The sequence below is a fragment of the Myotis lucifugus genome, unplaced genomic scaffold, assembly GCF_000147115.1.
Source record: "Myotis lucifugus unplaced genomic scaffold, Myoluc2.0 scaffold_2569, whole genome shotgun sequence".
Classification (NCBI taxonomy): domain Eukaryota; kingdom Metazoa; phylum Chordata; class Mammalia; order Chiroptera; family Vespertilionidae; genus Myotis; species Myotis lucifugus.
The window spans coordinates 1,541-14,072 of record NW_005873617.1 but is presented as its reverse complement, the minus strand read 5'-3'; the positions used below and the strand labels follow the sequence as shown (position 1 = coordinate 14,072).

Sequence of the window (12,532 nt, the reverse complement as noted above, 5' to 3'; positions counted from 1 at the left end):
GGTTGTCCAGTTCCTCATTACCAGTGGGGACTTAGGAGCCTAGAAGTCTTCCCCCTCAGCTTTTCCCCACAAGAAGTCATCCTCATATTCATTCACAAGGGTCCTGGATCCTCCAACTCCTTCACAAAGACTAGTGTCCTTCACAAATGTTCCCAATCCACACTCTGTATCTCCTGTCTGTCATCAGAGTCTTCCTCAATTTCCCACCTTCCCATAGCCTGGGATTCTCTGAACTCATGCTATGCTTAATCCATCCTTGAGACATGAGATGGGACCTCCAGAGGGACACCAGTTTCCTGGGAGAAGAAGGGGCTCACCTGGGAGTGGGGAAGAGGAACATATTGATATAGAGGAGGGTGCCTCAAAAATGCCTCTACGGAGATTGTTATGTACGTGCCCATTGTGTGGGTGCACAGACTGAGAGAGAAACATACAGATAACCCAAGCACAGAAACACACAGGTGCAGAACACTCCCAGCCTCTGCTGGGCACTCAGGTGCTGGGCTTATGTCTAGGTTTACACAGACCCACACTGTAGTCATGGGCATACCCTGAGGGACACGGATACACACACACACACACACACACACACACACACACACACACAGGGCTGGAGCCACCCAGACTGTGCCACAGGACACACACACAATGTACCCTCCCCCACAGGCTGGCAGGAAACCCTATCACTAATCCTGTCCCAGGCCTACCCTCTCTTCACATCCCACAGTATATTGTCCCTCACAGTGCAGGGGCCATCACCTCACTTCAGGTGCAAGAGTCTGCCTGCACAAGCAAAACTTATGGAGGGTGGAGGCCACCTGGAATGCATCTTCCAGTGTGGTATCATGTTGAGACCAAGCCTCCCCTTCTGGAAATGCTTGTACTGCAGAATGGTCTCATCATTGAAAATACACAGCACCATTTCTTGGAGAATCCATGCTACCCCCAGGACAGGGTAGGTGGTGGTATTTTTAATGAAATAAAAGTGGAAAATAACCCAGAAATGCAAAAATAGAGAGATTCAAACAATGCCTGTGGGATTCAGGGGAGTGTGTGGGCTGCTCAGATGTAGGTGGACTGATTTGAGGGCCTCAAGTATCAGGAGCTGTTCTGGAACACCTGAGAGGGATCTGGGCTCCTCCACTACCTGAAACCAAAATAGCCCCCGTCTCAACCCCTGGCTGGATGGTGCCGAGACCACAAAGCCCATGTCCAGGCCCAGAGCTTTCCCCAGCCCCCTAGGGGTTAGTCTCAGGGAGCTCAGATGTCATAATTACCTGTGGGTGACTGTGCAGCTCAGCTCAGTTCCCCACCCTCCACACTGACAGCAGGGCCCCTCCCCTCCTGTCCACTCCCTCACTGTGAGCTCTGCCCTCATGAGAACCCTTATGGCTGGTTCACCACAGAGTTCCTGCCTGGTCTGTGATGGTGTTCACATGTGTTGACTCATTTGGTGAAAACACACACAAATATATTGATTAGAGTGAGAGAGAAGAATACGGAGAGAAAAACTCCCATTTGTTGTTTCACTAATTTTACACATTCATTACTTGGTTCTTCCATGGGCCCTGACTGAGGATAGGACCTGCAACCTTGGCGTTATTAAGATGATGCTTTAATCAACTGAGTGCTCTGGCCAGAGAAAAACTTACCAGGGGTTTTGAGTAAAATAATTAATGTATCTGAGAAGAGATAGATACCAGAACCACTGGGACAAGAGATAGTGATGGAAGACTAGACTAAAATTCATGAAGTTTTGTAAGTGTTTTCTTTATATGGATATATTTGAAATACGCTATTACAAAGATAGATTATGTCCTTGCAGCAGTAATGTCATATGCCAATTAGGAAGCACTGAAAAGGGGAGGATTTGGTTTCAGGGATGAAGGCATGAATGAAAACATAAAAGTTTGTTAAAAAGTGTGTTTTCGCCTGGCCAATATTATTTACTGGTTGAGTACAACCTATGCACCAAGAAGTCAAGGTTGGATTCTGGTCAGAGCATAAGCCAAGATCGCAGGCTTGATACACAGTGTAGGAGCATGCAGGAGGCAGCTGGTCAATGATTATCTTTCACCACTGATGTTTCTATCTCTCTCCCTTCTTCTCTGAAATCAGTAAAAACATATTTTTAATATATACGTTGTTAAAATGTGTACTATAAATCAACTACACTTATATCAAACTTTTAAAAATGTTTAATACTTGCCACTTCCCAATAATTCAGTTGTTTCATAAATTTTCATGAGCACATCTATTGCTACTGTATCAGTATGCTGAAAATAAAATATAACGATGTACTACTGAAATATCTTATCATGTCCATGTTCTATGTCATCATTTTTTGGCAGTTTGAACCTGGTGATGATGAGAGTATTTACACCAGGGAAGTTGAGAAATACTACACACCTAGACTTCACTTAATGTGTTATTTTATGTTTAGACTTAAAGAACACTGGTGGAGAATGTTAATAATGCAGATTAAACTTATAAGTGTATGGTATGAGTGGCTATTAATTGTCCATAGGATAAAAGTTGAGAAAAACAATTTTCTTTCTAGATTTGAAATCCAATGTTTCCATAAGGCAAAGAAGTCACTTGAGTACTTGAGGAAGGACTGAAACTCAAACCCATGTCTTAGATGCTGCACTCTCCTCCTATTGGTAAGAATAATAAATTAACTTAAAAAGTAGGCAAAGGATTCTGAGCAGACATTTTAACAAAGGAGATAAAGACAGTGTAAATTATGCAAGAAGAAATGCTCACCATCAAAAATTCTTAGGGAAATTTTATTAGAACAAAAAAAAGTTAACAGTGTAGTCATTGCCTGGCCTACTATTTAAAAAAAATAACCATCACATGTGCTGGCAGGTAATGTAAAACCTGGAAATTTCATTACTCTGGTGTCTGGGAAGGCAAAGGAAATGACCATTTTAGATCAAAGATCTGCATATCTTAAAATATAACACATTCACCGACACTGCAACAGTTACATAAATAAAACATACACCTGTAGGAAGAACTGAATGCAATATTTCCAGCAGTTTTATTTATAAAACCCCAAATTTGGAAATAACCGAAACAATTGACAGATCAATTGATAAAGTGGTTTTCCATAGAATACAACATTATTAGCAATAAAAAATTAACTATTTACATAAACATTACTGCTGAATCTAAAAATACCTGTGTAGCAAGAAGTCATAGTTTGTTAAAAATTATACAGCTTATAGTGCCTATAAAATTATGAAAAATATGAACTAATCTATTATAAGAGGAAGTAAATCAATGGCTGTATGGAAGGCTAGAGAATCCAGAAGAGTATAAAAGGGCAAGAGGTAAATACAGGATGTGTAAAACTAGGTTTAGAATTGTTATTATTGAAAATAATACAACAGTTAATAATTAATTAAAGTATAAACTCTTATGGCTACTGTGTCTTATATTATTGGGCATGATCACGTTCACTGAAAGGTCATTGGTTTGATTCCAGATCAGGGCACCTGCCTGCCTGGATCTGCAGTAGTGGGTGTGCAGGAGGCAGGAGATTGATGTTTCTCTCCCTCTGCCCTTCTCTCTAAAAATCAATAAAAATACATTTTAAAATAAATGTTCTATAATTGTAACACTGCTGCGGTCCTGCTGGCTGAAACCCTGCTGGCTGAAGGGTCCCTACGCCTGGCCTGTGATCAGGGCCAATCTGGGCCTTCCTTCCTCAGCTGCCAACTATTGGCCAGGGCCTTCCTTCGTTCTGCGCCACCCCCTGATGGTCAGCGCATGTCATAGGGATCAATCAAACTCCCAAAGGGATACTTTGCATATTAGCTATATATATATATATATATATATATATATATATATATATATATATATATATCTCCACACATACACAAACTAGAGGCCTGGTACACAAAAATTTGTGCACTCAGGGGGGAAAGGGGGCCCCTCAGCCCGGCCTGTGCCCTCTCCCAGTCTGGGACCCCTCGGGAGATAACGACCTGCTGGCTTAGGCCTGCTCCCAGGTGGCAGAGGGCAGGCCCAATCCCTAAGGGCAGCCCCTGGTCGTGCTCAGAGCAGGGCCGATTGAGGAGTTGGGGCACTACCCCCTGTCATGCACAGAGCAGGGAGGATCGGGAGGTTGCGATGCCACCCCTAGTCACGCTCAGAATAGGGCCGATAGGGGAGTTGGGGCACCGCCCCCTGTCACACACAGAGCAGGGCGGATCAGGGAGTTGGAGTGCCGCCCTCTATCTCCCACAGAGCAAGGCCGATCAGGGGGTTGGGGAGCGGCCACTGTCACACTCAGGGCAGCGCTGATGGGGAGGTTATGGCTCTACCCCGTCACACACAGAGCAGGGCCAGTGGGGGGTGGGGGGTTGGGGCGCCACACCCTGTCACACACAGAGCAGGGCTGATCAAGGGGTTGGGGCGCTGAACCCAGTCACACACAGAGCCACAGGGCGATCAGGGGGATGGGGAGCTCCCCCCATCAGGCACAGAGCAGGGCTGATCAGGGGGTTGGGCGCCTTCCCATCACGAACAGAGCAGGGGGGATAGGGAGGTTGTGGCCCCGCACCCTGTCACACACAGAGCCGCAGGGCGATCAGGGGGTTTGGGCGCTGGCCCCTGTAACGCTGCTCCAGGGGCCAGGAGTCCTCGTGGCTCCGCTGATCCCGGTGCTGGGAGGCATGTTACCCTTTTACTATATAGGATAGAGGCCTGGTGCATGGGTGTGGGACGGCTGGTTTGCCCTGAAGAGTGTCCTGGATCAGTGTGGGGGTCCCACTTGGGTGCCTGGCCAGCCTAGGTGAGGGGATGATGGCTGTTTGCATCTGGTCACACCCCCTTCAGGGTGGGGGTCCCCACTGGGGTGCCTAGCCAGTTTGGCTGAGGGCCGTTTTCAGGCTGGCAGGTGACTGAAGCTCCCAACCTCTCCCTTTTTTCTTTTTTTTCAATTCTGGGCCAGCTTTAGCTCTGAGGCTTGGCTCCAGCTCTGAGGCCTCCGCTGCTGAAAGCAGGTACTGGCTTTGTTTGGGTTCTATAATTGTAACACTGTTGCGGTCCTGCTGGCTGAAACCCTGCTGGCTGAAAGCAGGCATCTGGTTTGTTTGAGTTCTATAATCGAAACACTGTTTCAACTCCAGCTCTGAGGTCCGACTGGCTGAAAGCAGGTTACTGGAGTTTTGTTTAGCTTCTATATTTGTAACATTGTTTCTTAGAGAGCAAGCTCAGAGGCCGGCAGTGGCAGGCGGGGAACGTTGGCTTCCTCCGTCACTGAAGCAAGCAAGCCTCCCGTTCACTTCCAGCTGCCTGGCTGCCGGCCGCCATCTTGGTTGGGAGTTAATTTGCATATCGCCCTGATTAGCCAATGGGAAGGGTAGCGGAGGTACAGCTAATTACCATGTTTGTCTATTATTATATAGGATATATATATATATAGTTAGTTAAAATGAGAAAATAAATTTTGGGGTTTGCATACTCACAACTGTAAGCATACTTTTGCCCCACCATGGGTATGGGTAACAGAGAAGCATATTTTACATTTGACAGTTTCTGAGCTTTATCCATATGTTCAGCCTCACTAATTAGTACACATTAGAAAAGTGCTTTTGGTTGCATGGCCATTATACATATACATACTAGGTGTACCAGTTCATAATGCATTTTTTTTTTTCAATAGATGGAGTTGCATATATGTTGATATATATGCATGCCATTTTGTTGTATTGACAACAAACTTCAAAATTTCATGTCAAATCTGTTGAAGGTGATAACATCATAGATATTTTTACACTTAAAAATGTCGAATTTTGTGCAAAAAAAAGCATTTTCGGAAAGTTTTAATTCATTACTTTATTTTGAAGAAAAAGTTATTGTATACTTCAGGAAGTTATGGTGAACATGCAGCATCTCAAGATATTTGTGAATGCTGGTGTAAACACTTTAAAAGTGATGATTTCAATGTGAAAGACAAAGAACGTCCAGGTCAACCGAAAAAGTTTGAAGACCAAAAATGACAAGCATTATTGGATGAAGATGCGTGTCAAACACAAACAACTTGTAGAAAGATTAAACGTTGCTCAGCAAACAATTTCTGATTGTTTACAACCAATGGGAAAGATTTTAAGGGAAGGAAAATGTGTGCCACATTAACTGAAAGAAAGACAAATGGAAACCCGAAAAGTCATCAGTAAAATGTTGCTTCAACAGCACAAAAGAAAGTATTTTTTTGCATCGAATTGTGACTGGCGATGAAAAGTGGATTCATTTTGACCATCCCAAATGCACAAAATCATGGGTTGATCTAAGTCAACCATCAACATCGACTGCAAGGCTAAATCACTTTGGAAAGAATTGGTGGGATCAGGAAGATGGGGTATATTATAAGCTTCTAAAACCAGGTGAAACCGTTAATACTGATTGCTACCAACAACAAATAATCAATATGAACCACGCTTTGATTACAAAATGATCAGACTGTGCCAGAAAATACGACAATGTAATTTTGCTTTATGATAATGAATCATCACACACTTTAAAACCAGTTAAAGACACATTAAAAGATCTTGCCTGGAAAGTATTAACCCAACCACCATATACACCAGACCTTGCTCCTTCAGATGACTACTTGTTCCGCTCGCTGGCACACGCACTTTCTGAGCAGCACTTCAACACGTACGAAGAAATGGAAAATTGGGTCTCTGAATGGTTTGCCTCAAAACAGAAAAAGTTCTATTGGGACAGTATCCACAAATTACCTGAAAGATGGAGGAAATGTGCAGCTAGTGATGAACATTACTTTGAATAAAGCATTTTTGATATTTCTCTTGAAATTATCATGGTTTCTTTGATTACAAAATCCACCATCATTACCCAGTACACCTAGCAAGTAAAGCCTTAATTGTGGATCCAAATAAAAACATAGCTATCCCTTTGTTGTTAGAAAACAGAACGATCAGGAATGCTGAATTGTCACAAAACACACAACCTGGGACTAATTATACGATTACCCTTCCTTTAGCTTTGAGTTTTTGCCTGTTGTGATAGCCTTGAGGTGAACACCATAGAGGGGCCCAGGGAAGCCCCAAAAACATGAGATTCTTTTCGCAACCAATCACTTCAGCTACAAAAAGAACAAAGAAGCTACAGGACTGGGTCATTTGTGAATAATGTTCAGAAGAGGCAATTTTCATCCTATATACTGATGTCTCCTCCACTCACTATGAAAACAGTGTTTATCCCAATATTAGTTGCACTTCACAGTGTTACAACAAATGAAACCAGCCTGTGATATTTCACACAACATGGCTCAGGGCTCCTTTGCAGTACGTAAGACATACTATGAACAGAGAATATAATCCATATTGTTCACAGAAGCACAACAAAGGACTCTTCTTCTCGGTGATCACTGACCTCACCAATAATACCGGCACCAGGCTACAAAATTAGAACCAAAAGTCATGCAGATTTTCCTTAAAGGCCTTGGTCAGCAATAGAAAATAAAGCAATATTGGCCAAAGAGGGATTTTTGCCATTATAATGTGCCTTCCAAAGCACATAGAGTTTGGGACCCCACCATATTGTTCCCCTCTCCATGCTGACAGATCACAACTATCCTTTCAAATCATCCCAGGCAGTGAATATAACCCTCAAAATTAAAGGTACAAAAGCAAAAAACACCTTTACTAAAAGATCATAAGCCAGAAAAGAGGACAACAAGCAGTTTGTAGGGTGGTGAATTAGGACATAAAACAACTCATCAGAGGATAATGTGAGAACAATGACAGAAGCACAAAAAACGACTCTTCCATTTGTGGAACACTGACCTCACCAACATTAGAGGCACCAGGCTGAAAATTGGAACCACAAAGTTATGCAAACTTTCTTTCATTGCCTTGGTCAGTGGTATAAAATAAGCCATTTTGGGACAAAGAGTGACTTTTCTGACATTATTATAGCTTTCTAAAGCACAGAAAGTTTGGGAGCCCACCATATTTGTTCATCTTGCCATGATAATAGATCACAACTTTTGTATCAAATCATCCAGACAGTGAAATTAAAAAAACAAAGTTACGAAAGAAAAAACATCTTTACTAAAGATCATAAACCAGAACAGAGGACAGTAAGCAATTTGCAGGTTTGTGAATTATAAAGTAAAACAATTCATAAAAGCATAATGTGAGACCCACAATGTCCCTGAAAGTGGTAGCACTGCTTAGCTGAGGATGGGTGGTCTGGACAAACTCTGAGGCAAATGTATTCCCTAGTCAGAAAGGAAGGAAGATCCTGTCAAGAGCTTGAAGTAATCATAATGTTCTCAAGCACAAGTGAAAACACAGAATACATTTCCCCTGAGCACACAGAGGCTGGGACTGATGCACACTCTTCAGGTGAGCCAGGTGGTAGAGGTGAAATATCTTCAGCCACAAATGCTCACTGTGGCACCAATCAGGTAGTAGGTCTGGGCACGTTAGCAAGTATAGTGCAGCTACTTAAAGCCTCACTTGTACTTGAAACCGATGAGAAATATATCAGAGTGCATGTTCCATTAAAAGGGGTTTAAATTCAGAAAAATAGGTCTCAAAGACTCGCCTTCAGTGTTGTTATACTTAGTGAGAAAAAAAATTCCCTGCACATTTAATACTTCTTTCCAGTGTGAACTCTGTGGTGTCTAGTGAGCTGAGCCCTTCAAGGGAAGGACATCCCACATTCTAAACACATACAGCTTTTCTCCAGTGTGAACACCCTGGTGTTGTTTGAGGATAGACTTATCACTGAAGGACTTTCCACAATCACAGCACTCATATGGCTTGTCGCCACTGTGAACTCTCAGGTGCCTTGTAAGGTTGGATTTATGGCTAAAAGACTTCCCACATTCAGTACATCCATATGGCTTCTCTCCAGTGTGAACTCTGAGGTGTACAGTGAGGTCAGCCCTTCGACGAAAGGACACCCCACATTGTCTACACTCATATGTTTTTTTTCCAGTGTGAACTCTTCAGGTGTACAGTGAGGTGAGCCCTTTGACGAAATGACACGCCACATTCTGTACACTTATAGGGCTTTTCTCCAGTGTGAACTCTCTGGTGTTGTTTGAGGGTGGAGTTACCATTGAAGGACTTCCCACAATCAGAGCATTCATATGGCTTGTCGCCACTGTGAACTCATAGGTGTCTAATAAGGTGAGATTTTCGGCTAAAACACTTCCCACATTCAGTACACTCATATGGCTTCTCTCCAGTGTGAACTCCCAGATGTTTAATAAAACGAGATTTTAAAGTAAAAGATTTCCCACATTCAGTACACTCATACATCTCTCCAGTGTAAACTCGAAGATGTAGATTGAGGTGAGTCCATTGACGAAAAGATATCCCACATTCTCTGCATTTACATGGCTTTACTCCTGTGAGAACTCTGTTGTGTAGTTTGAGGGCAGACTTATTACTGAAGGATTTCTCACAATGTCTATACTCATATGGCTTCTCTCCAGTGTGAAGTCTCAGGTGTTTAATGAGTGCAGGTCTTTCTCTGAAGAACTTCCTGCATTCACTACACTCATACCGCTTTTCTCCAGTGTGAATAATCTGGTGTTGTTTGATGATAGACTTATCACTGAAGGACTTCCCACACTCACAGCACTCATATGGCTTGTTGAGACTGTGAACTCTCAAGTGCCTTGTAAGGTTGGATTTATGGCTAAAAGACTTCCCACATTCAGTACATCCATATGGCTTCTCTCCAGTGTGAACTCTGAGGTGTACAGTGAGGTTAGCCCTTCGACGAAAGGACACCCCACATTGTCTACACTCATATGGTTTTTCTCCAGTGTGAACTCTCTGGTGTACAATGAGGTGAGCCCTTTTTCGAAATGACACCCCACATTCTGTACACTTATAGGGCTTTTCTCCAGTGTGAACTCTCTGGTGTTGTTTGAGGGTGGAGTTACCATTGAAGGACTTTCCACAATCAGAGCATTCATATGGCTTGTCGCCACTGTGAACTCATAGGTGTCTAATAAGGTGATATTTTCGGCTAAAAGACTTCCCACATTCAGTACACTTATATGGCTTCTCTCCAGTGTGAACTCGTAGGTGTTTAATAAGGTGAGATTTTCGGCTAAAAGACTTCCCACATTCAGTACACTTATATGGCTTCTCTCCAGTGTGAACTCCCAGATGTTTAATAAAACGAGATTTTAAAGTAAAAGTTTTCCCACATTCAGTATACTCATACATCTTCTCTCCAGTGTTAATTGTAAGATGTAGATTGAGGTGAATCCATTGACGAAAAGATATCCCACATTCTTTGCATTTATATGGCTTTTCTTCCGTGTGAACTCTGTTGTGTAGTTTGAGGGCAGACTTATTACTGAAGGATTTCTCATAAGGTCTATACTCATATGGCTTCTCTCTCGTGTGAACTCTCAGGTGTTTAATGAGTGCAGGTCTTTCTCTGAAGAACTTCCCACATTCACTACACTCATACTGCTTTTCTCCAGTGTGGACTTTCTTATTTTGAATGACGTTTAAGTGTTGTCTAAACACTTTCCTACATTTGTTACACTCATAAACCAGTTCTCCAGAACACACACCCTGATGTTGAACAACTTTCAGGTTGTGTTTGGCAGCGTTTTCACATTCACCCCACTGGTGAAGACTATTTCCATCAAGAAATTGCTGTGAAACCTCACTGTCACAGTGTAGGTCCTCAGTGTTGGGAGTGGCCTGGTGCCGGAGAAGCTCTGAGTTGTACTGCAAGTGTTCCCCAACCTCCCTGCTCGTGGAAGGCACCAACGATAAGAAGTTGGACCTACTCACAAAGGAGGCCTTCTCCATAGCTTGTTTCCAGGGCCCCTGACCACATTCATTCCTCTGTTGCTGGTGAGGGTTTGCACAGGAACAGGAGTCTCCAACACATGTGTCACTACAAAAGGCTTTCTGCTCAAAGTCGGCTGCATGTAACCCAGTCAGGTCCAAAATATATTTTAACACAAAGAAACACCATTTACACAGAGGGATCTTCTGGGTGGCTGGAGCTGTCTTAGAATCTCTGACCTGTGACTCTCCTACACTCTGATCAGAACAGGCCTCATCACCGTAGATTTTATGCCAACAACCTGAAAAGTGAGAAATGGTGAGGAAATGAATGTTGACAGTGGTGACAGGGGAAGTCCCATTACAAAAGTGTATTACACATCACATGTTGGTTCCATGCAATTGTCAGAAAATAAGAGCTTTGCAGGAAGTGTTAATAAGAGGCTCTTGTAACTTCCTGGGCTAATGAAGATCACAAAATAGGGAGGCCTCAGCAGAAATAAGACACAAACATGGCAAGCACCACATGGGTGAGAATATGGGTCTCCAGCTAATACTTCAACTAACAGCATTCAGCACGGCTTGTCGGCTGGGGACGGGGATGAGCTGTAAAGAGATTGGTTAGGTCTTACTCCACGTAAAATTCAATAAAGGATTAGCTGGTTTCAAGGACTAATTAGCACGTATGTGCACCTCATAACACATGTGCAAGTCAATGTTGCAAAATACTGCAGAGGCACCAGTGCAAAGGAACAGGTGATGAAGAGGTGAGTGGTCAGCACTGGGCCAGAGCAACACAGCTTGCTATCATATTCAGGGAAGAGAATATAACAAACAACTGACTGAATGTCTCACAAGAACAGGCCATGGTTCATGTAAGTAAAGACCATAACATGGCATAACGGACCTTTATGTAGAGAAAGCAGGCAGAAGTTGAAGCCATGCGTATGGACACTGTCAGCCTCCCATGAAGAGTGAGTGCAAGCTGGGACCGATTAAACTCACTAGAAGATTCCTGACTTTCTGTTTCCTATACTTTTTGATGTAACAGGTGTTAGGGATGTTTGTGGAGTCCTTTACTCAGGACTCTCCACCCAGCTCATTCCTGGCAGCCACAGCACATTTGACAAGACAGTGGGGAAAATTAGCAGAGGCCATTTTGTCGCTGCAGGAGAGAGAAAGCTATGCCTGAGGAATAAAGGAACAGAGGTCATCACCTCATGACACTGGGAGTAAGTGGAAATCTTACCTACAGATGACACAAGTGCAAAAACTTCCAGCATCACATCACAGTAGAGAAGTCCCTGAGCCTCATCAAGGAGCTCCCACTCCTCCTGAGAGAAGACAATGGCAACGTCCTCAAAGTTCATATCCTGTCATAATAGGGACAGTACAGCCCAAGATCAGCTTCACTTCTAAGATTCTAAGTCTGTCATACTGCCCACCCTCCACATCCATCTGCTCGGTCCACTCTCCACATCAGAGAAAATAGCAGGCCTTCATCCCATGAAAGCCACTGTCTTCTTATATTCCTACTGACATTTTGTCTTCCCACTATATTAAAGCATTTGAGCAGATAAAAGATACCTGAGCTCTGGGCCTCCCGTATACACCTCACTGACTTTTATCAACATATTGAGTGTCGAAACCACATGTTAAAGAGAGATGCTGGCGATAAAGATAGTGTGAGTGATTTGATACTGGTCTTGTCAGGCAAT

At 43.2% G+C, this 12,532-nt stretch overlaps 1 protein-coding gene across 1 annotated transcript; it reads right to left on the bottom strand.

Moving 5' to 3' along the window:
* Positions 1 to 8,969: 8,969 nt before the first annotated feature.
* LOC102439745 (zinc finger protein 260-like) lies at positions 8,970 to 12,223 on the bottom strand. The gene is given in 5 exon segments (XM_023749048.1): positions 8,970 to 9,256; positions 9,338 to 10,186; positions 10,271 to 10,389; positions 10,462 to 11,116; positions 12,064 to 12,223. Coding segments are annotated over 5 exon segments (2,031 nt in total). The 5' UTR covers positions 12,185 to 12,223.
* Positions 12,224 to 12,532: the final 309 nt, after the last annotated feature.